This window comes from Pipra filicauda, unplaced genomic scaffold (genome assembly GCF_003945595.2).
Source record: "Pipra filicauda isolate LSUMZ 115617 unplaced genomic scaffold, ASM394559v2 scaffold320_size837821_pilon, whole genome shotgun sequence".
NCBI classification, from domain to species: Eukaryota; Metazoa; Chordata; class Aves; order Passeriformes; family Pipridae; genus Pipra; species Pipra filicauda.
In genome coordinates this window covers 310,625-335,440 of record NW_024104444.1, presented here as the reverse complement: position 1 = coordinate 335,440, position 24,816 = coordinate 310,625, and the positions used below count along the sequence as shown (strand labels likewise).

The 24,816-nt window shown below is 41.2% G+C and overlaps 1 protein-coding gene across 5 annotated transcripts in view; it reads left to right on the top strand.

The window, feature by feature from the left end:
- KCTD1 (potassium channel tetramerization domain containing 1) overlaps nucleotides 1-24,426 on the top strand; it is a 68,399-nt gene extending 43,973 nt beyond the window's left edge. For all 5 annotated transcript variants that reach the window (XM_027745995.2, XM_039383713.1, XM_039383714.1 and 2 more), the window contains exons 3-5: nucleotides 18,294-18,438; nucleotides 20,696-21,001; nucleotides 24,246-24,426. In XM_027745995.2, the coding sequence (XP_027601796.1) occupies nucleotides 18,294-18,438; nucleotides 20,696-21,001; nucleotides 24,246-24,404 (610 nt within the window). In that variant the 3' untranslated portion in view covers nucleotides 24,405-24,426. The remainder of the gene's footprint in view (nucleotides 1-18,293; nucleotides 18,439-20,695; nucleotides 21,002-24,245) is intronic.
- The last annotated feature ends 390 nt before the right edge of the window (nucleotides 24,427-24,816 follow it).

The following is a 24,816-nucleotide window of genomic DNA, read 5'->3' as shown; positions in this document are numbered from 1 at the left end:
CTTTGACTCCCGCTGACACAGAGGGAGATGGAGGGATAAGCAGCATCTCCCAGGTCCACACCCAAACCCTTCGCATTCCTTGCCTAACAAATTGCTTGTAGTTGCTTATTGTAGCATAGAAAGTTATAATATACAACATTTTCCATAAGTGTGTCACTTCAGAGCAAATGATGGATTACGTCCTTCCACACCCCAAAAGTTGTTCTTTGTGCTGTAATTAAAAAATAAATGTTGCAATGTTGAATTGGAAATATTTTGTGCCATACAATGAATTTGTTTTGTTAGGTTGCCTGGATGTAATTGCAACAATGTCAGTGCATTAAACCCGTGTCATGGGGTAATGGTTTCCTGCCACTACGCCAGTGCCAAGGACTGCTTTGCTTAGCAGCTCTATTGCTGTTTATCTCCATCAGCCGTAGTGATCATTTTGTTTCCGCAAAACTTTTTTCTTATTTTGTTCCCTGTGTGCATACTATAAATCATAGTTCTGTTCGAAAGCCAGCCTCAAATCCCAAACACTAGGAAGTGCTGCCATGCCAGAGAGTGGCTCAGCTGGGAGCTGGTTTTAGGTTCACCCAAACTCGTCAGTGATGCGAGGGGAAGAAGGCGTTCCAAACCATGACAGTCTGCTGGGCCCCTTCTACCCATCTGAAAATTGATCCCTTTTAAACAGTTTAGAGGGCCCTCGGGGTCTTGCAGCTTACATAAAAAATGAAAGCCCTTCCTGTCTTAGAGCAGTGCAAGCAGTCAATACGAAAGAGAAAAATGATCTTTTAAGTGTATTCCATTGAATCCATTATCTCGAGGGCCCGCGCATGATACTTCATCAAAACATCATCGTCTTGGTGATACATGGGGGAGAGGGTGAGGTGGCGTTTGGGGGATTTCAGAGAAAATGCTGCAGTACTCTCAGTGCCACAGGACAGACTAAATATGATACAAGCCAGAAAATGAGAGCTGCAGAAAAACTGATATGTTCCTTCTTATAACATATTGAATTTTGCGTGTTTGAAACAAGGATATCATTCAGGAAAAGTTCTGAATGTTTCTTTTGTAGGTATGTAAGTCCTGTTGGGCATCTCATGCAGTAATCGTTTTGCTTCCAATCAGAATACAAATTTTCAGATTTTCTCTTTTAATTACAATGGTAAAGAAAATAAAGGAGGAAATAAATATCGGTGTTTGTACCATCAATACACTCTACCCTTGTTGTGGGAGGTAGTGAAAGGGTTGAACTGCTCTATCATGAGCTGAATTGATGTTGAATTTGTAGTTCATGTGAGCAAGTGTCAGAATTATTAAGTTTTAAATGCTTTTTAAATCTTTTGTATGCCTGTACTAATGATTCATATGTTTTTCTTAGACTAGCATGAAAGGAAAATAATTGATTTCTCTTGTTCTGAGTTTGCAGTATTTATTTAATGGCACAATGGAGTGTTCTACCAGATTATGGAGTTAGGAGCTGATCTTTTGCTGTTGGTGTTTCCTTACTGAAAATAGTAAGGATGTTGCTCCATGTAGATGATAGGCAGTAAAACAGAAGTAGATGGATTTGTTTTCATTAACTAGTATCATCAGTAATTCAGAAGGGCTATTGAAAAAAATGCATTTTTGGAAGAGAAAGGGAACAACGAAGAAGTAGTATTTCTGAATGTAACTGAGCTGTCAAACACACATCCTTTGGGGTGTCCTCCATTTCCTTTGGTGAAAGCCTTGCTTAAATAAACTGAGTAGTAGGCAGTGGGTGTGTGCCTTTGCACAACAACATACACCCAGGTGCTTTGTTGGCCAGAGTGATCCTAAAGGCACAGTGCTGTCAACATTCCTAATTGGTTATTACCCAATAACACACACCCTCCAGTGTCTTGGGACTACAAAACACTTTTTAACTAGCCTTCCTACATGAATAATGAAGCACTTCAAATATTCATCCAATTATAGTCAGCCTCTCTCTTGGCTAAGGATTGCCAAATGCAATTGGACATACTTTTGACATAGAATTTCAGGCTATATCTATGTTGGAAGGGTTTAGTCATAATTCTTGACTTCTGGGGAGAGATTAGATAACACCATGATGGTAATTTCTCCAGCCTCAAAAGCTATTGTTTATTCACTTTTGCTATGAAATTCTAGTTTACTAGCAGTATAATGTGGGAGTTTTAAGAATTTTTTTTTATCTACTTGGAGCTTGTCACATGAAACTGTTCATGTTCTGTTTGAAACAATGAGATGGTTTGCTTTTTTCCCAAGTGCTGTGGCTACAGCTGCATAGGACTGAAGTTGTCATCAAGCATATGAAAAGCAGACATCTATCACATGTACTTTTCAAACGTGTAGATTGTATTTATGTTCATCTTATATTTTTTCTGAATATTTTGCTGCCCATCATGATTGGCTCCTGATATGCCAGTCACTGACTTTTAGATATGCTTTTCTCATGTCTTGCTAACGTCCTCAAAAACAACGTCCTTATCCTTTGCAGAGTATTATGATTTAATTTTACTTTACTAGCTTCTCCCGTGAATAAGCTCCTCTGAATATTAATCTTCCCCCCAGCCTTTCAAAACCTGACAGAAGTGGTGTGCCATACCCCTGCTTACACCAGCTTCCAGCTCCACTGCAGTAACACTGTAGGGAGTCACACTGGCTGCATCATGCTGACACGGAGAAAAGCTCTGTGACAGTATCCCACTTTGTGGTGCAAAGGAGATGCACGAGTAGGGAAGTCATGGCAAATGTTAATCTAGGAAGATCTAAGTTGATGGAACGGTGGCAGGAAGGATACCTTCCTGCTTTTCTTGTTTCCCCCTTGGAAGACCTTATGGGAAAGGGAAAGGATAAAAAGTGCTGCTTTTCTGTAGCTAAAGCACAGTTGGAGGCTCCACTTTTCATCAGGCATTCTCATTTTCCCAGTTTCTAATATTGCTGTCTCATAAAGCTGGGCCTTGGGCCATGCCTCTCATACCGGCCTTCTCTTGCTTAGTAGCTAACCCCGATAAACTCATCAGCAGAGCTACAATTGCACTTTCTTGCTTTTACTTTGGATTAATGGTGTAGCTCTCTGAAACTGAATGGATGCTGCTCTCTAGACCACAGAGGTCTGGTTGCAGGTGAGCGTTTAATTCCCCTCTTGGGAAGTAGAAATAAAAGCCTTAATCAGGAATGTTTCATGCATCTCTCTGGGTAGGCTCAACAAAAGAAAGGATGAAAAAGATGCTATTGAAAGTCGCTGCTGTCTGGTATCATTACAAGGCATAAAGCACTGGTTTGAAAATAGAAACAGCTGATATGGGTGTGACTTTCAATTGTGCTTAGCTTCCATGTGGGTCAGTTTATTATTTCCTATTAAAATGTGAAGTAGTTAAATCAGAGGTGTAAGCCCTTCTTCCTTCTCTTTATTAATGAAATCCTGGAAATACAATAAACATGAAGGGCCCTGGGAGTGATGAACAACATAAAACAGGTTTGGTACCATGTAAAAACTGTAAAGCTGATAGTGCAGTTCCTATTCGAAGAAGAAGAATTAGTCATGTTGTTCTGCAGACCTGACCCTGATCCTGCAGAAGCTCTTCTGGGCTGTGCCCGGCTGATTCACATTGGGATAGCTCGTCTGTGGCTCCTCTGGGAGTATTTCTTCCAAGAGCCCTTTCTGTCACTATGAAGGACCACAGAAAGGGCTCTGTCTCTTGACCTTGCATGCCAGAATATTTTTCTTTGCAGTGTGCTTCCACTGGGAAAGGTGAGTGGTGATGAAAGCTTTATCAGCTGGAAATTGCAGAAGCAGAAGAAAATAAATGGGGTGAAGTCCCAAAAAACCCAGTGAAATCTAGTTCTGATAAAGGTCAAGTTTGTTGTAGCACATTCTGACTAAATGTACATCTGAAAAGAAGGCACATCCATCATAACAGAGACTTTATTTTCCTCATTGCTGTCCTGATATTATTCTGCTGAAGTAACAGAACATGTGGGGGTGGTAGGGCGGGTAATGTGGGGGGAGCCAATGCCCCTGGTCAGAAGTGACTCCACGTGGTTCAGCCAGCAGGAATGTGTTCCTGTCAGCTTTCTCTGCTTCAGAGTTGAGGTGAAACTCCTTCTTTGTCTTGCCTGAGTACGTAGTTATAGTAAATAATAAGCCAGTGATGTACTCCCAAAATTAGATGTGGAATTTAATTTAGCCTGTGTTTACAAACTGAGTAGCAAACATGCCTTGTCTGACTTTGATCCCGCAAAGTAGCCTGAGCTGCTGTCCACAGTCATGTGCTGGCTGTTTCTGTGCTCCTCAGTATTGTTTAGCAGAGGACTTGCCTTGAAGATCAACCAACCCTTGAAGTACCGTGGAGAAATACCCCTTCCTTTTGTCATCTGTTGTGAGGCTCAAGTCTTCGTAAACGCTTCTCACCAATCCCTGCAAAGCTGTCTCTGACTGCCTTTGTGTTACCAGTGTGAATATGGCAGACTCGTTCTTTACAGCAGTGTAAATCCCCAGGGTGTATCTCTGCCAGAGATCTTTTAACATCAAAGCAATGTAGATAGTGGCTGGTGGCAATTAAAGGCAGCAGAGATGGCTGTCCACTGCAGCTCGAGCTCTGGGTGGGTTGCAGGATGCAAGGATGGAGTGGGGCTTATGGGTGCAGCTGATGAGCAGTAGAGCTTTGGGGCAAGCATCTGATCTCAGGGGCAGCTGCAAGCAAATACCTGTTGTCTTTCTGCTTTTGTTGACTGCACTGCTGCAGTATCAGTGGTAATATCACAGAGCCCAGTCTGACCTCGGGTGCCTTCTCCCTCCTGATAAAACCCGTCATGAAGCTGGTGCTCAGCAGGTGCCTTCTGCTCCACAGCCGAGCAACTCAGGTCCATTTTGTCTCCTGCGATTATTTTTTTGGTAGTCATCTTGTGGTTTCACTCAAGGAAAAAAAGCTGTGCAAAAGTGAGTGGCCAAGGACTGCACCATAGGTTTCCATCACAGGACTGCAAGCTTAATTCAAATAAGTGTAGACTTTTGTGCATGAGGTGGTTAGCAATATACGATTTGGTGGTCTGACTTCCTAGTCAGAATTGGTTGTTTTAAGACATTGTCTTTCTCCAAACTTCTTCCCTTCATTGTGCTAATTGGCTTCTGCCTGCCTCTAAAAAAGTAGGTTTTTAGGAAGGTAGTGGAAAATAATCAAAATCATACTCTAGCCCCAAACTGTTTGTTGTAACACTAGTAGCTTCTGGAGAGATGGGGCTTTGATGAAACACTGCAGCTCCTGATTACCCTAAACTATTTTCAGTCTTCTGCACCTTTCGATAACGTGGTTCTGTAGATCTCCTGCGAAGATAGTGGAAAACAATTTATATCTATGCCTTGGGGTGATGAAAGGAAAAAAAAAACCCAACCCAGAAATCTACCAAGACACCTGGATTTCTGCTAAATTAAAATTTTATTATGTTCATGTATAGAGCAAAAAGCATTAGTATTAAGTAACTACACAAGTGGAGGGGACAGTGCAAGGTGGTTGTAATATGGTTTTTTTTCAGCAAACACAGAGAGGAGGAGGTCTTCTTGAAACAGTTTTCTGTCACTGAAAATGCCTGTATTGGAACTTGCATTGTTCTAAAAAGATATAGGTTTGAAATTCAGTGTTGTTAGCTCTTTTTTCTTCTTGTTGTTAGCCTTTTGGTATTCACACCCACTTGGGTGGTTGATCAGGGTTTTTTTCGGTATTAGCGCAAGCTGCAACTTAATCTGTTGATATGAAAATTGTGCAGTGTTACCAGTGTCTGTGGAAAAGGGCAGATGCAGTTGAAAAAACTCCTTTTTTCCTCTTCTTTTAATCCAGGGGTAGTTAAATTTTGCGCTTTTTAGAGAAAAGCTTTACAATTAAGTGAATTAAATAATGAAAACCTACAAACTCAAGCAGTAGTAGGCTGCTTCATCATCAGCATCTTTCTGCTAGTTTAAAAGCAGTGCTCAGCTTGGTAGGCATCTTGTTGTTTATTAGCAACCTGGAATTGCCACAGGGAAATTCTGACTGTTGGGTTGTGCTGGTTTCTACCAGAAAGATCACAGCAGATGTAATATATATATATATCCTAAGTATTGTAAATCCTCCAGACTGATGGAGTTATGCTTATTTGACTGTTTCTCCACAGATCATTTCCCGCTTGTTTGCCTGCTCTCAGAATTTATTAGTTGCTATGTGACAGAGCTGTTGTAATCTTTCAGCCATGTGATCAGTGGCGTACGAGGTGTACGTGGAATGAGATCCAGTCCTGTGTGGGTGGGCTACCCTCCGTGGGAGTCTGTGTCTGTCCGTAGGCTGTAGCTCGGTCCTAGAGTCAGCTCACTTCAACACCCTGCTAACATCCTTGAGGCTGACTGCCTGCATTTAGGAAATGGGGATCCTAACACACTTGCGGTATAATATGACTTTGGATGACGCTCTCCTGTAGTGAAGCTGCAGCTCAGGAAGAAGCTAAGAGCAGTCATCTCCTCTATGTGAGGGTAACCTGAGTTGCAGGGTAAATTAGTGCTTAAATTAAAAATGTTACAGGTTCCTGCACAATTTAGGAGCACTACAAACTATTGCTCTGAACTTAATATCATATAAATTTGTGATTTTTTATTCAACAGAGCCTGATTTTTTTTAAATTGAAATTAGTATCTAGGAAGAATAGTGTTAGATTTTGTTTAATATATGAATTTTGGGACAGTTAGTTTCTGGTCACTTTGTGAGTGAGATATGCTTACCTTGACATGGGCAGCTACTGCCTGTGCACAGTTCCTGACTGGATTCCTGTGGCTGCTCCAACAGAGCACAAGCCTGCAGTAGTGTCCCTGTGCCATCCTCGCAGCCCTCTGGGATGCCCTAGAGTATCTCAAGTGGCAACAGGCAGCTGAATCACATCCTGGATGTTGTGTATTAAAGGCACCATGATGTAACATTTACTTTTGTCATGTGGTATTATTGAGGATTTCACTGTTTTCACATATGTGGATTAATTATTGCTTGTGTCATTAGTTCATGGGGCTATGTTGCTTCTGTGCTGTATGTCAGTTCTCTTCCTTTCTCCTCTCTCTACCTCCTCCACAGAATTGCATCTGACCTACTGTTGGGTTTGGTATGGCTGCAGGGATGATTACACCATGACAGCATCTAATTTAATAAACAATAAAGCCACTGTTTTGTATATGTAAAGTTTGTCAATGGAAATAATGTTATCTGTGTGTTTTTTTTATCACCCCACCACCAGCAAAATGTTGAGGTGTGGCTTTGGCATTTCTAACCTGTGCAGTAAGCATTATTTATTGCTCAGAGCCACTGTCTAGGATGTTTTAGGTGGACTTTCCTGTCCTCTTAACTGATTAGCACACAGGTTCTGTATGAGCTGATTTGTTTAATGGTGTGATTTTTCTAGTTACTGAAGTGCTTAAATCATTTGAACTTCTAGCATAGAACCGTTTAAACATGTAAATATATGGGTAGGAGTTATGCGGGTAACAGAACTTGGTTGCATTCACCCACAATATGGGTATAAACACACCTCTCTATGTAGACACATGGATGTGTCCACACTAGGAATCACAGCAATATAATTGTAATGTCTGTAAGTTCAGCCATAGAATCACAGAATGTCAAGGGTTGAAAGGGATATCATCTTGTCCCAACCCCCCTGCCATGGGCAGGGACACCTTCCAGTAGACCAGGTTGCTCAAGGCCTTATTCAGCCTGGACTTGAACACTGCCAGGGTTGGGGCATCCACAACCTTTCTGGGCAACCTGTTCAAGTGCCTCACCACCCTCACAGTTAGAGTTAATCAAAAGAGCAGTGTACTGTCCTGCGTTTCTCATACTAAATTCTGTGCTCATCACACTCGTTGCTTCCTTGCTTCTACTGTGTATGCTCTGATGCTATCTGGATTGCCTTTCTCAAAGACTTTGTAATCTAGGATATCAGCCTGAAAGTACCATTTTCATTCTAGGTAGAGGAATCTCTGAGCAGGTGGGCTAAGTAGTAAAGGAAAACACAAATATTTGAGAGAATCGTAATAAATGTGCGATTTTATAGCTGGCCTTGCAGCTTCTCTAGTTGCAAATAAAGTCAGTTTTATAGGAGAAGAACATTATTTGAGCAGCCAGGCTGACCTTTGTTTGTAGTTTCATGGTGTATGTGTAATAATACCATCTCTAATACATTTGCCTGCCACTGTGCAAAGAAATGTGTTGCTTATTTACTAAACATGTCATCAGCATCTCCTGTTCCTCTTCAGTTCAGCATGTATCCTTGGGCTGTATTTTCTGCGTGTTATTTGAGTCCTGTTCTCAAGAGTCATTCTTGCATGCTTTCTTTACAACGTTCCTTAGTCTGGGTACCTTCTTGCTTCACTCAAAGGAGGAAAAAAAAGTAAGGCAGGTGTGCTTAGTGGTAGCATCACACTAGAAATGTGGCACATGCTTGGACAGAGTTAATTTCTCCTGGTCAGCCCTCATCTGCCTTACCCGTGTTCCCTTGCTGCAGCGCCTTCCTCATCCGTTAAACCTTCCATTCCAGCAGATGAAGCAGGGGTCCTGTGGGCAACAGTCTGCTAGGTGTACAACCCTGGCTTGTCCCCAGCTGACGTGCCAAGTGGAGAGTACTGTGAGAAAGCAGTAGGTCATTAAAGACATAGTCTAAAGTCTTTCATACAGAGGGAGGTTTGCAAATGCAAGTTGCAGGAACATCTCTAATATCTGACATATCTTAACCTGTGGAGTTGGTTTTGACTGCCTTAATAATGTTCTTTACGTGTGTATTTTTTTGTTTCCTTTGTCTATTCCTATACGGCTTTAAAAAAACAGGCTGAACACCCTTTCTACCTTCCCTGGCAAATTTTTCTTTGGTCAGTCCAAGCCCAAGATCAACAGCAGGGTTAAGACCCACTAATGTGTTTTACAGGCTTCTGCTGCACAAGCTAGCAGCGGCAAATTGTTGTCCTCTGCATGAACTGCACTTGAGAAGGATGTTACAGAATTTGTATGTGACTTTCATTGGTATTTATTGAAAGCAGAAGAGCAAGGATGTTTGGGAAAACTGCATTCTGGGCTCTGGAGGATGGTGTTTTCTGGGGACACAGGCACAGATGTAGAAGTTTTAGAAGCATTTTTTCTCTCTGAATTTTATTCATTAATGAGAAGTTTTACTTAAGCTTCAACATGACCTCTTTCTCTCGGGAAGCAGTCCCCAAAGGTTCTACCATATAGCACACAGAAGTTAGTTGTACAGTCTCCTGCCTTCATGGGCTGCAGTGCAGGAGGAGCTTGTGCAACTCTTGCAAAGGGAAAGGCAAGTGTGTTCTTGTCCTGTCTATGAAAACGTGTTGTCCTTTCTCTTAGAGAAGGCAGCAGTTAGCAAAACAACATAGATGTGATTTCTGGCTACGTAGTCAGAGTTGCAAAGATCTTGGAAAGCTCCATTCATTATGGTTTCTTTGCAAGGTTTGTCATTTATAGGGAAAGAGGTTCCACTCATATGAAGTGTGATACCTTGTTCACAAAGTAACATCCTGGAAAGGGACAGAGTTAGGGATACCATAGAGCTTCTTGCATAGCATATATGTACTAAACTGGGGTCTCTGCTGAGACTGAATCCAGAACTATTTTGCTGCTATTTTTCCAAGGCATTTCAGGGAGAATCTCAGAGTGTTTTCTATTTGCCTGTGATTTGTGTTTGGAATTTTGATGCTGAGTCTTCTCAAGGGTACTGAGGAAATCTTGAGAGCTAATAGTGGTTTGAATGAAATTCATGAAAGCTGAGGGGCAAACTTGATGTACGAATGAATACATCAAAGGATTTCCTCCATTCTGAGAAGGTTTTTTGTTGGTTGTTTGTTGTTTTTTTTTTAATGTCATGAGTAGGACGAGAAATGGCTCTGGTAGCTTTTTCTGAGATGCTTTAACAGTGTCTTTGCTTTGTGGAATCTGCATTTACAGGTTTATCTATAGGGATTTGAAGATGGGTATTGTTAACAAGCTTTTTTTTTTTTTTTTTTTTTTTTTTAAGAAAAGTTGGCAGGCTCAAAGGAACCTGAGTTGAAACTAATATGTTTTTGCATTTTACTTAAATGTGATCCTAGGACACAAGTTCCACTTTTTTACATTGCTGCCTGTGAAGGAGTTCAGTGTTCTGAATATATAGATTATCATGGCCTTTGGGATGTTGTGCAGCCACCGGTTTACCTACTTTTCTGGCTTTTGGTATTGAAAGATAAACACTCCTGTTCTGCTCCTATCCTCCATTATCTGTACTCACAGCAAACCTGACCATCTTAAACATGATTAAAATTTAATTCAAAAGTTATTAGCTAATTATGACGCAAAGTACTTAATTTGCCATTGCACCCTAATAACTTAAAGGTACTCCTGATAACTTGGTAATAACCGTATCACAAGCAAAAGGACACGGTTGCTACTAACTTAATAGGCAGCTTCCCTCAAGATAAAACAAATAACATACCTCAATGAAATCGGATTCAAGCTTAGTAAAATTATCTTGGCAAGCAAAGAGAGTATTTGTTAATTTTTCTGTGAAATGTTATCATTGCCAAGAAAACTTGGTTACAAAAAACAGAGATGGCAAAAGTATTTGCATGAATAATTGATTTAACATTTCATTGGTTTAAGTGATTTTAGGAAAAGTGGTTTTGATATGCTCTGGAAAACTAAAAAGTTTTTAAGGACTTATTTGCAAGATACCAAACACTGTAGGAGATGTGGGGCTTAAATGCTTGTAGTCTGTTCTTCAGTATATCCAGTGCTTGAGCAAGCCTGAAAAAAAAAAAAAAAAGAGCAAGGAAAGATGGCATTGTAAAGAGTAAAATGCAGGTGGTCAAGCTGTGGCTATGAACCAGCAGGCATGCAGGGGAGCTCGTGTGTGTGGCTGCTTTATTGCCTGATGTCCTCACAAATACCTGGAGCAAATTTCCCCTTGTGATGAGAGGGATGATGGCAGGTATCTGCAGCCTCCTCCCTGGCTCTGAGTCTCGGTAATTGGTCATGTGGGGTGGGTCAGTCAGAGACCTGGCCTGTCCTAGAGGTGTCTCAAAGTCCTAGAGGAAGAGAGTGGCTAAGGTACTGATCTGTAGATAGTGGTTTGGCTGAAGGAACAATCTATTTTGGGATTGCAAGACTTCAGTTTTGTTCAGTCACTGAATCACAGAATGTTCTGAGTTGGAAGAGACTCACAAGGATCATCAAGTCCAGCTCTTAAGCAAATGACCCATACACCTCTTCAGAAGTGTCAGCAACTTCAGTGTCTGTCAGATGGAAGAACCTTACTTTCTGAAAAGTGATGGGGATTGTGGGGATGAAGATCCTGGTTTGAGGTGGGGGAACACCTGGTGAGCAGAGGATGGACCCCTCTCAGCCACATCTGAAGCCTGTAATGCAGTCTAGAGGTTCGGGAGGTTTGGCTGACACAGTATTGAAATTGCTTTTGAAGCACTTATTTTCCCAGCCTTGTGTGAAAAAATGCAGATTAGGTTTTAGCCTGTTCCTCTTATCAGTCTGCATCTCCCTAGTATACCAGAGCAGAGAGAGAAGGAATATGGTAAACAGAAACTCCCTGGCCCATTCGCGGTCTGGGAGTAGTGCTCTCCTGGCCTCACCCTTGTTGCCATCGTACCATGTGGGAGATGGTTTCCATCTGCCCACAGATATCGTCTTCTGGTCGTGAGTCACTAGCTCTTGACACCCCATCCCAACTATTTATTCCTCTCTTTTCTCAAATGTCAGCATTTCTACAAATGCCATTTGGCTCTGGGTGGATGATGGTCCTAAGTTTGGGAATGGGGATTTGATCATCCCAGGAGAAGGCTGTGACAGAGCCTATGTTTTTTGACTTGCTTCTGTTGAACATTCAGGCACCCCGCACCCACCAAATTGACTAGTCATCAATCAGTATGTTATGTACATCAGGGAAGTTACTGTATCAGCTCTATGTCATAGTGTAATTGTTAGTTCTGCTGTGAATCTCCTAGGTAGATGGGTCACCTGTTTAGTGGGAAAAATACAGGTTTTAACTTTTCTTGGAAAAACTTCTTTTTCAGTAAAAACAGAGATTAAGGTGCTTCTGCTGACTTGTGGAGCCTTGGCCATCAATTTTTCAGTGCACCCCAGTGTCCCTGTGACCCATGTATCCACTTTTGGTCAGCTGTCCTTAAGTTAAATGTCTTGCATGCTCCATGATCATCTGTGGCGTAGAAAGACGTAGTTTGTTCTCGTGTAAGTAGCATTCCTGCAACATGACTACATGATGTTGTGCAATTTATCCTTTTCCAGTTAGTGTGTCAGTTTGTCCGTGTGGGCTACATCCAGTGACTATTAGTTCATTTTGTAATATGTCTGATTTCCTTTCATCTCTACTCCTGATGCTGCCTCTGATCAGGCAGGTTACAGCAAATCCCATGTTTCTCTCTTTTTTCTTTTTTTTTTTGTCTCTGATGCATTCCCTGATGGTACCACGTCACTCATCATTTCAGATCCTTCCCATCTGCTTCTCACATGCTTTGCTCTGTCTTTAAGATTATTCACCTATTTTAGTCTATCTCGATTTCTTCTAAATGTTTTATTAACGCTCTGAGCTTGCCCCTACCGTTTCTTTTACTTTCATGCTGAAATAACAATCTTAAGATGTTTGAAATTTTCTCCATGTAAATTATTCAGTTCCTTAATCTTTAGCAAATATTTCCGCAAAGGTTTGACATCTGTTTGACTCAGTATTGGGCATTCATCTGTTCTTTAAAATGCCATGTAACTTTTTTTTTAAATCTCTTAAGAACTGGTGTTTTAATACCTCTGCCAGTTCATTCTTCTTTCTCTGTCATTTTGGCTCCTATATAAATACTTTTTCTATAGAAGGTTTAATGAGACTTTAGGTTTTAGTACATTTTTCCCCTGTTACCTGTGCTTTATAATAATTGTATTCATGCCTCTTCTCATAATGTAGGAACTATCTGTGCCAAGGAATTCCTGAGACTCATGGACATGAAACCTTAAATTAAATGTAAGAAGGAAGAGATAAGAACAAATTATAATAGCACTGAGAGCAAGAGATTACAACAGGGTGTTTGGTTAAAATGCGGTTTTCATAATATATGTTCCTGAAAATTGCGAATGTATTCTGTTATGTTTATGAGCCAACTTTTGTTATGCAGAGTTATAAAGGTTGCTATGTATTCGGTCTCTGTGGATCCAAATGATGTGAGGTATTCAAAAAAGAAGAGCAGGTTGATACTGTCAAAGTGGTCCTCTGAAAAAAAGAATAGAAACCTCATCATTCTCTACTTGGGTAGGATAGCATTTCTCCCTGGCGTGGATCCCTCTTCAACTGTACTGGCTTCTAGGGGACAGTGCAAAATTGTATAATTTAGACATATGAGGAAGTAAAATTAAATAGCCATGAGATGAGCATACCATTAAACAGATCTAATTTATAATGGGCTCTTATGCAAATTGCCTTTGAGCTTTCAGTAAAAGAAAATGAGAAGAGATTAATAAGGACAGCTTGGACTAAAAAGTTGCAGAGAAAAAAAAAAGTAAAAACCTGTTTCAGCTCACTCTCCACACACCCCAGAGTGTTAAATAAGCATTCCCATTAGCCATGTAAATATAATGATGTTATAATAAAACTTGCACTTAACTTCTAAGGGCCAAACTCCTAATCACTTTGCCACAATGGCTCCAACCAAGTGAGTAAGATTTCAAATAAAATACCTGTTCTTTGCCATGTGATTCATTACTGGGGGGAGAGAGATCTGTTTTCATGCGTATTTTGCTCTTTGCCTGCTGCTGAATATCCAGCCCCGGTGAAGTCTGAGGCAGTTACTTGCCTTGCCATTAGGATGGAATTGCAGGTGCCAGGGCACTGTGGATGCTCCTCCTGCTGCACGGTTCCCTCCAATGGGTTAATAAAAGGACTTGGCACCAGTTTTGATCCCTTTTTGTTGTTCTATGAAAGACATGGGGGGCAGGGAAATCTAACAGCTAAGGAACTGTTGAAAGTAGTTTATTGCAAAAGATTTTCAGTTACTTTTGAGTTCATAGTGTTCTCTGATAAAGAAGTTAAAATGAGAAATAATATACTGAATATATTCAATTGTAAGAAACGTTTATTTTCTCAGAGAAAAAAGAGGTTTATTTCTGCCTTAGTTTGCAAGTGATGTAATATTCTGCATGCTTATTCCTTTGATTACAAAAGGGAAGAATTTTAGCTTTGTCCAGTGAAGCCATGCAGAACTGTGTCATTTTTCTTGGCACTGAGTTTTGCCATAGTTGTCTTGTTTACTTCATATTGACCATCTTGTTCCTAATTGTTGCTGCCTTCCCACATTCTCAGCTGAGGCATAATATACTAAAGCGAAGTCTTTTCCCTTTATGTGTATAATAATATATATAAATATTTATACACTGAGAGAGCAAAGTTATAAACATACTGTGTATACAGTTTTGCTGCAGACTGAGTATATTTTTATACTTGAGAAGCAGGACTTGATTCTGAAGAATTTGAGAAATCCTGTAAGCAATGTCATCTTCCCGTGCTAGCTTCTTGGTCTAGAAATGCTGTTATGGGAGTGCTGGTGTGTGGGAAGAAAGACCCATCTCTGTAGTATTTTATGGAATTAGAACAATGATCTTTTACATACCCTGTTGTTTTTTCCCCACTAAACCCAGGCTTGTGGCTTGGCCACACACCAGGCTTGACCCAGGTTTGTGTCCTTAAAGTAAAACCAAATTCTCGATGGAAGCAGGATTTTCCACTGGTTATATTTTCAACCCTTTTCTGACAGTGGAATATGATACTTAAAGCCACAGACATTAATTATTACCCATTGGAGGTCGCACTTTCAACCCATGGGACATTAATTTTCTTGATACATAGAAATTTTCAGCCTGTTAGTTTTAATTAAATATTTCAGAAGCACGTTTTCGTGTAAATGGACTGCAGTTTCTTATCCTTTACCCTTGATATTTGGCTAATTCTGCATATAATTATCAGCTTATTTTGCAAGCCTCCTTCAGAGCGTTTTCCTATTTCAGAAATCCATTTAGCTGTTATGTATTTGTCATTCAAAAAAAAGAAGGTGTCTTTGCCAACCATCAACCAACATTGTCAAGAAGGAGATGGGGAAAAACATCTTTCAGGTGTTCTTGGGAAGTGAAATTCAAATAATTAAAATAAGAATGATTTACCAGTCCTTTCTTGTGCCAGCAAACTGGTGTCTCTTAAGCATTTATAATTGCAGTGTGAGACCAAGCAGGAGTACCAGCAGAGCTACAGGGAGGATGGATACTCAGATTGTGTCATATAAAAGAGGTGCCAACTGAGGCGCGGGAGGGAGCTTGCCACTGCCTCTAGGAACCCAAGAATGCGTGGTGAGGCTGGAGGGGGAAGATGCTGGTTGTTCCCTGGATCCTGGCATAGCCCAGTCTCCTCTCCTGATGGGGTGTAGCAAATGCAGCTTAGGAGCAGGACCATGTCACCAGATTTGGATCCCATATTATCTCAAGTTTTTCCCTGAAGGCCATGTGAAGGTTGCGGGAATCTATGTTTTTCCATCTCAGAATGAAAAGAAAGCTTTAATTTTGTTTACAGGAGCCCCTCTGCTGGGGGTCTACCCTTCCAAAGCTGTTTTAATATGTGAAAGTGCAGTTGTGTATTGCAGAGTGATCCTGGGGAGGGGAGCCAGAAGGGAATTGGGACTTTGCAATTCCTGGGGTTTTGCCGCTGCAGCCGAGCACTAAGGCAGTGTTTTCAGTTAATGCTTCCAACCCATACCCAAAGCCTTTGAGGTCCCAGGTAGCATTCCCAATGGCTGTGTGCTCTCCTCAGCATTATGGTTTTGTCAGAAGGCTCCATCCTCTGATAGTATCTTGCTCTTCTCTAAACAATTAATAAAATGGAGACAAAAAGCCTAGAGGTTTAAAATATGTAATTATATAAGTAATTTAGAACTAGGAAAATGCTGCAGAAAGCAATTACAATTATACATTTCAGTAATGACTGACTTGGCCAAATACATGTTTTGTGTGTGAATTCCATGATAGATTTCAAGATGACTTGCTTGAGTATAGGGAAAAATTAATTCTAAATGCTGAGTACTTCCATTTCAGACATAAAATGTGGTTCATCTACCTAGTCAACAGGAGCCTGTATTATATGGACTTTCGCAGCTTAAATTTTGAGCAGCAGGGCAGGCAGTAACAAGTCTTCGAGGAAGAAGGCTTTTGAATAGTTCTAAGGGATGGCTTTTAAAAGAAATGTTTTGTACTTGATCATGCTGCAAAATATATTTCATTCCTTATATGCTATGGATTTCATGTGACTTGATTTGATTCAGGTATTTATTACAGAATTGTAAATGGCCAGCTGAGGTTAATGGGGTTTTATTTCCTAGTCTCCTCTCAGCCGGTGAGAAACTATAGATGAGACTTGTATTCTGTTCAGAACTTGTATATGTACCTGCTCAGGGCACAGACATCACTCCAAACTCAATTTGGATTGTCTGTGCCATTTTCAAAGGGAAAGTGTGTGGCTGCGGGTGCAACACTGTGCAGAGTCACCTGGAACCCTGACTCTCTGCAGTTCCCTGAGATGCTGCTGCAAGCCCTGCTGCCTCCCCCTCTTTGGGAACCACTTCTGTCTTTTGCCTCTTGAACCCCTCCTGGAAATTGCCTTCTGCTGGCCAAGGGATGCGGCATCTCTCAGCATGGGATGCTTCATGCAGCCAGGAGAGCTCGTAACCTCTGAGTTTCTGGTGACTTTTTTTTTTTCCGACTGGGGGTGAGGAATGGTTGTTTATTCACTTCTTTTAAAACAAAAAGAGTATGCCATGACTGTTTATTGTGCTTGCTCTATCCTTTTTTCTGAGAAAATAGACTTGTACCTTACCTATACCACAAACTGAGTGTGATCAGGAAATAAAAGTGTCTGTTGGTCCCCTACCTTTCCATGCTGATGTCTGGTAATACTATTGTATGCTCTCTAGTAAACTGTGGAGGTTTTGCTGTGCTGATTCTCAAAACAGATTGGTTATGTTGGGAAAGAAAACTATGTATGAACAAGACTTTCCTTTAAAATATTGGAAATGTGGTATCTGCAGAATATTACAGAATGTAGCAGGTTGTGACAAAGCTCTGAAATTGTGCCCCAAATTGTTGGCAGTGTTTCACATGGCGTGTCTGTTTGACGTATCACAAGTGAGCTATTTCGAGACCATTTGTTTACAGTTCTGGTGTTGGAAAGATTCAAAAAGTACTTCCACATTGCATGTACAGGCATATGAGCAGGCACACAAAATTAGACCTACCAGTCACTCCTGCTCATTTCATTGGGAAACCACCAGTGACTCAGGACTGTTTTGCAAATGCCCCAGTGTAGAATTGAAACATTTATTTCGTGTTACTCTGAGGGTTTTGTTTGGAGTTTTCAGCCCTTCCTCTTGCTCTAACTAAAGCTGTTTTGAGAGACCCACATCCAGAAATGTATGTGCACCCAGAGGTTGATGCTGCAAGGCCTGCTGGCAAGCAGAGGCTCTCTAGGTAGCTGTGTGGTTCTGGTGGTCAATAGGTGGTCTCTAAAAATTGTGACATTTTTCTAGATTGTTATAGAGAGTTCTGATTGATACCTGCCACAACCAGTTAACTTTTACATTAAATCATTAGCTCACGTTGAAGTGTTATCTCTTTCGTACCCCCATCTTCATATTCCCACAATGTGCTGCCCCTCAGCTGTGCCTGCCTTAGCGTTGGTTGCAGTAGTGGTATCCAAAAGGTGATCTGGGTGTAAAAAACAAACAAAAACCAAGCAAACAACCAAAACAAACTTATTTCCCAGGTACAGTTTCCAAACTAGATGAAGTTCACTGTGCAGTGCTCTGGAAAGCAGAATGAGTCAATCAATGGTGTTGGAGCATCTAGAGTGGATGGGGTGTGCTGAAGGGAGCAATCAAAAGAGGTGCCCAAAATAATTGAGGGAGTGTCATCTCATGAGACACAGATTTGGGCAGTGAGGTGGGTCCAAGAAGCTGCTACCCTGACTGCTTTTCTTCCACCTCCCATCCACTTCCCTGGCTGTGCTGCTTGGAAGTTCCTGAGGCCATGCTGGAAAATGTGGCTTAAACCATAGTTTGAAAACAGCCCTTTTCTTATGGAGCAGAGCCACAGAGCTGCTTCGGTGAAGTATGTGTGGGAGGGTTTTGTAGCGTTGGGCCATTTGAGCAACTCTTGAGCTGAGTTTGGTTTGACTCTGCTACTCTTCTCTTGTTTCCTCTCCAGAATTGGCCGGCTTTTTGATGGCACAGAGCCCATTGTCCTCGACAGCCTCAAGCAGCATTATTTCATTGACAGAGATGGGCAGATGTTCAGATATATCTTGAATTTCTTAAGGACATCGAAACTCCTCATTCCTGATGATTTCAAGGTGAGATTCCAAGGGACTCGGGTGTTTTGCATGATCCTTGGTAAACAAGGATCTGGTGTGTAGTCAAAAGAGAGAGCCCCAGACAGGGAAGAGGGACTTGCAGGGTATGGTGTTTGATTTCATGTACATGGCAAAAGTAAGCATGGAGTTGCTAAAGTGGTATCTTCCTTTCCTAGAGTGGCATCAGTATTAAATTTTCCCCTCCTGTCTCTAGTGTAATGAAGCAACCTTGCCAGGTTTGACCTTGGGAGATTAAATATTGTAGGATACTGATGGAAACAGAAAGGATGTTACAATCTGCAACTGACTGCTCATGAGCTTGGCTGATTACTTGTCCTCTCATCCGTTTTTATGCTTCTCCTCTGATTGCAGCAGCTCCAGTTTCCACTCCCACACTGAAATTAAGAAAATGATGTGGGAATCACAGTATTGACAAAATAAACTGCATACATGGTAATATTTGAGCATTAAGTCATAGAATATTTTCTCTCTCAGACTCTTGAAGGCATACTGCAAGTCTAATTTTGGAATTTGAGAGAAGTCAGGGATGAGTAGTTCCATGTTCATTATTTAAACTTTATTAAAGATCCTGCTTTTTTTTCTTTTCAATGACAAATTTGTGGTAGTTCACCGTGTTAGACATTAGTCTGCAGAGGCAGAGCTTCAGACTGCATGTGATGTTTATCTGCTAGTTGGTATGTGGGTGTATATGTGGTGTCAGAAAGCTGGAACAGATCTTTATCATTACTTAATGAACACACATCAGTGCAGCTGGCTGTGCCCCTAATTCACTGTGGGAAATACAGCAATTGGGATTGAACAGGAGAAGTGATGGGGAAGGGTTAGAGCTGTTCACAGTGGTATGCTGCCTTTTGTCCCGTGTATCTGAGACAGCTTTTCAGGTGTTTGGGGCGTAATAGGTGTGAGGTTGAGTTCAAGAGCTGTATTTCAGCAACCTTAGAGTCATCTGCTGTAGACACATCCTTGTTGCTCCCATGCGTGACAAGGGTAGATCTCCCTGAATAATGTGGAAGTTTGGAACCAGCTGATAATTTCCCTCTTTTGAAGTCTTAGGGCATCTTTGTGCTGCTCTTGGCACTTATCCTGGAGGTAATCAGAAATATGGGAAAAGGAAAAGCCACCTTTCATACAGTATTAAGAAATTACATGTGTAGAGCCTTTTAAACACATAAATGTACTGTAGCTGTGCCGAAATTAAAAATGCAACTCCTGGCAAGTTCACCCAACTATGATGTTCAAAGGGGTGTCTTCCCCAGTGGTGCTCAAAGGTGTACAAAAAAATCAGTGATTAAAATAAACAGCACTTCATGTTTCTTAGAAATATATAGAGTAGGTGATGTTTTTTGTTATGCATTAAACGTAAGCAGTATTTTAAGCTTGATTTAGGTGTCCCATTCACATCAAGTATGTGGTTTCTAGCTCAAATTCAGGACTATATTGATTGTTAGCAGTCTTCTCTTTGTTTCTGTTTTTCCTAATTCTCATGTATCGCTTTTCTCTGTATAAATATTTTCCAACTCTTAAACCTAGAAAAACAAGATTTTTTTTTAATGTTTTTTAAATTTAAAAAATGGCAGTAGGCAGACTCCACATCATCAGTTCTAAATTACTTCTGCGCTGGCTATGCCTAGAAATGCATTCTCTCTGCTCTGGCATTGAGACAATATAGTAAACAATACTAGTGGCAAAATGGGGAGGTATTAAAAAATACTTAATTTTTAAAATGCAGTAATATGTGCAAACATTATGCAAATATCAGAATCATTTTACACTAACAACCATTGCAGGCGCCCTCATTTACATTCTTATACCTGTTACAATGCCTGCTAGTGTTGCTGTAAGACCCGATGGATCCTAGTGATGAATTTTCTGAATCCTGATTGAATTCTGTTCCATCTGTTCAATGAGGTCATTATTCTGTGACATCACTATAGGGATAAAATATGGGGAAAAGTGAGATTTTTTTTTTTTCCTGGATTTTTTTGCAGAAGGGAGTTGAGCAAGCATAGCATCTCCCTCCCCACAAAAGTGCTGCTATACTCAGCCCGTTTCAAGTGGCTAATGGTTATTTTTTCCTTGTTCTGTTATTTTATTACACTTCCTACACAGTAATTAGTAGCTATGTCTGAAGGGTTCCAGACCTAGAGCGGTGTTGGCCTGAATAACCATATACATTAAGTGCCACATTAGCAATGCCTCTTTCTTAATTGTGCACAGTAATGCATGTGTCTTTCAGGACTACAGCTTGTTATATGAAGAAGCGAAGTATTTCCAGCTTCAGCCCATGCTGGGAGAGATGGAAAGGTGGAAACAGGACCGGGAGAGTGGCCGCTTCACAAAGTCTTGTGAGTGCCTGGTGGTGCGGGTTGCCCCAGATCTTGGAGAGAGGATTACACTGAGTGGCGATAAGTCATTGATAGAAGAAGTGTTTCCAGAAATCGGCGATGTGATGTGTAATTCTGTCAACGCCGGCTGGAATCACGACTCAACGCACGTCATCCGATTTCCACTGAACGGATACTGTCACCTCAACTCAGTTCAGGTAGGAAATCACATATGCATTTTTTGAAAGGGAGCCTGCTGGCCAGGTACCAGTGGGCTGACCCTCGTCCATGTCACTGGAGTGTTTTGGTGAACAAAATCAGCTGGAGGCTTTAAGCTAGTTATTTGCTTCTGTGGGTCAGGATGTCTTTCTTGATTTAATTACATATATTCCCCAAATCTCTTTGCAAGCAAACTACAGTAGTGTTAAAATTTTCTGTGGTCTCAGGAAAGACCCTTCGCTTTCACTTCCAGTGGTTTTTCCTAAGTTTTTATGGCATAGTAGAGGCCTGTTGGGATTGATAGGACAAGGGGTAATGATTTTAAACTACAATAGGGTAGATATAGACTAGATAAGAGGAGGAAAATTTTACAGTGAAACACTGGAACAGGTTGCCCTGAGAGGTGGTGGATGCCCCATCCCTGGAAGCATTCAACGTGAGGCTGGAGAGGGCTCTGAGCAACCTGATCTAGTTGAAGGCATCCCTACTTATTGCAGAGGGATTGGACTAGATGACCTTTAAAGGTCCCTTTCAACTATGATTGAATATAGCAATGTCTAAAATGTCTAAAATACAAAATGATTAAGAAAAAATCTGGGAGATAAATGTAGGTAATTTCTGGAATAATTATAACAGGGTCATGTGTTTTGTCCTTTGTTGGTTAAAAATAACCAACCTCACACACCTGCCTGCACCTAGTTAGACGTCCTGCACAGCCGACACTTTGGAGTGTGACCACTTCATATCTGGAATCATCACTAGCACAATCAATGCTGTTAGGTTTGGACACACCTCCTAAACACTACAGACTCATGAGAGAATTCTTATAGAGAACAGGTTTGCAAGCTAAACTTGGTGTCTTTTCATCTGCCAGGTCCTCCTGTCCAGGTGGAAAATCATAGAATCATTAAGGTTGGAAAAGATCACCAAGTCCTGCTAATGCCTTAGAATTCTGAAGAATTCTAAGGCATCACAACCTTTGAACAAAACACCACCATGTCAACTAAACCACAGCACTAAGTGCCACGTTCAGTCATGCCTTGAACACTTCCAGGGATGGTGACTCCACCATTTCCCTGGGCGGTCCATTCCAATGCTCAACCACCCTTTCAGTGAAGAAATTCCTCCTGATGTCCAACCTGAACCCCCAGCAGCACAACTTGAGGCTATTTCCTCTTGTCCTGTCACTAGTTGCCTGGGATAAGAGGCCAACCCTCACCTGGCTACAACCTCCTTTCAGGTAGTTGTAGAGTGATAAGGTCACCCCTGATTCTCCTTTTCTCTAGATGAAGCAAGCTGAGCACTGGGGCATGGACTGAAGGCTGGCCAGGCACTGCACTTGTGCTAGCACTTAACATAAGCGTCTGGTAGACCTGTCTAAAACTATCTAGATAGGTCTAGATAACTCATGTTATGCTTGGACAGTTGTCTCTTACTGGCTTTGCTGTCATACTGAAACATCAAAATGGCTTTTGTCATAGCCATTAATGCAAATTTAGAACAGCCTTGGATATAGGATTACAGCTGAAAAGGGATAGGACTTTCAAGGAGGGTTATTTAGCTACATGTCATATGATAGTTCTCAAAGGACTTGTATCCTTCAGCGTTTTGTCACTTATTCTGATGCTTACATTTTTGTTTCACAAATAAGAATTGCCAAGCATATTTACTGATGTGAAAAACCTGAGTCAGAGTGGCAAAATATGCACAGGCTTCAAGAGAGATGATGATCCCACATTAATAATGCTGCATCTTCCATTTTGGGGGGACATAAGCATCTCCCAGTCCTAATAAAAATGTGAGACAGGACAGGGACTACCAATAGACAGTCTAAGCAGAGAGTGAGGTACAGACCAAATGTTTTGTCCAGGGCTGTGCTAGTTTACAGAGTTACTTCCCCCACGTTTTTTCTCAGGACCCAAGCTCTCCTGTTCTATCTAGGTGGCTTACACTGAGATATTTGGGGGGGCAGGAGTGGGAATTTTGGCTTATGTTGCTAAAAGCTAAAGAACAGGGTAAACAAAAATTGCACAGGTGTGCAATTGGTGTTTCTGAGCCTCTTTTTCCAACCCTTTCTTTTTGATATGTCTGTTGTGTAATTAGCCATGCTCAGGTAATTTCAAAAAACATTTGCCGACCTGGAGCATTTTATGTAAAAACACAGCATGTCTTTGAAGCATTTTTAAACCACAGCTTGCTTCTGCACCCACCATAATCCTTTGCAGACTTCTGCTGTTCTGCTTGCCCGTGCTGTCCCAGCACCCCTGCAAGCCAATTTGACAAGTGGTGAAATAGCTAGGAAAGCCTTGGGAGGCACCTGCTCCCAGCACAACCTTGGTGAGCATCGTCCTGTTCCGCTGAACAGAGGGTCCCATGTCCTGTGGGATCCAGGAGCATTAGCCTCCTCCTTGGGGTTGGTGGCTGTCACAGCTGACCCTGGTGAATCCCTGGAAGAGTCTCCTTCATAGGTGAGGCAAAGGAAGTCCAGGCAGCAGAACAGATGATCATAAAAGTAACAAAGAGTGTAAATAAAGGAAAGAATGTCTCAGACCTGCAGTTACGGTAAACCAGTGTGAACATAGGTCATTTAAAAAAGGTGGAATAGTGGTGTGGAAGGAGACCATGCTCTAAGCAGCCTCCTAAGCACTGGAGCCAGTGCTGGGAGCTGAGGTCTTTGCACCATCATTTGTTGAGTGAGCTGTGTTGGGTGCATCCCCCTGCCACTCCAAGAGCCCTGCCTGTCTCTTCTTTTTAACTTGTGGATATTGTTTTTCTTTTTTTTTCTTTCTTATTTTTGCCATCGTATTTCCCACTGGAAGCAACACTCTGGCTTTGTGAAAAAGGAGGAAAGAAAGTGAATAAGCAGAACTCATTAGTTCCATAATTAAAGTTAAAAGGTCTCAGATTTTACCATAGGTAACTGTAACCACAAACCTTCAGAATCGCAGTTGGTTTTTAAGTCTCCAGTAAATATCATGATAACTTTTTTGAAATTATGACCATGGTATCTACATTGTCACCATTTAGTTGAGAAATCTGCTCACGTTGGCTATGCAATCCTTCATTTTTCTTCTTAATTGCTCAGTGGCTATAGTTGGCAGAAATCAGTCCAGTACAATTAGGCTGTGTAACCACTTTTGTTTCCTAGCTGAATCCATTTGAAAACACCAGTTATTATCATTGGACAGCAAATAATCTATTTATTTACTTATATATTAGTGTTTGTTTCCTCTTTTTTTGCAGGTACTTGAGAGGTTACAGCAAAGAGGGTTTGAGATTGTTGGCTCATGTGGAGGTGGGGTGGACTCTTCCCAATTCAGTGAATACGTACTGAGACGAGAACTCAGAAGGACATCTCGTGCACCTTCTGTCATTCGAATAAAGCAAGAGCCTCTGGACTAAAATGGACATGTTTCTTTATGCAGAAAAAAAAAAAAAAGAAGAAAGCAAAGAGGAAAACAAAAGGGGACATTTCATGTGCAGTTTGGACTCCAAACAAGTCCTGGAACTAAAATTGAATAAAAGACGCATTTATATCGAATATAGAGACCACACCTGAATTCATATGGGAACACTTGGAATAGTAGTGATAATAATAATAACCTCAAGATATAAAAGAAAACACACACACACATAAAAAATATGTATGTATATGTATGTCTGTACATATATATATGTATGTATATGTCAAGGGGTAGGAAATGCAATGAAAAAAAAGTGGTAGATGAGGTTGGTGCTGTGATGGCCATTAAGTGTCCTAGGCCCTACCCGGGCCCACTTAACGGTGTACAAGCCATTGCCATGGGGGGTTCAT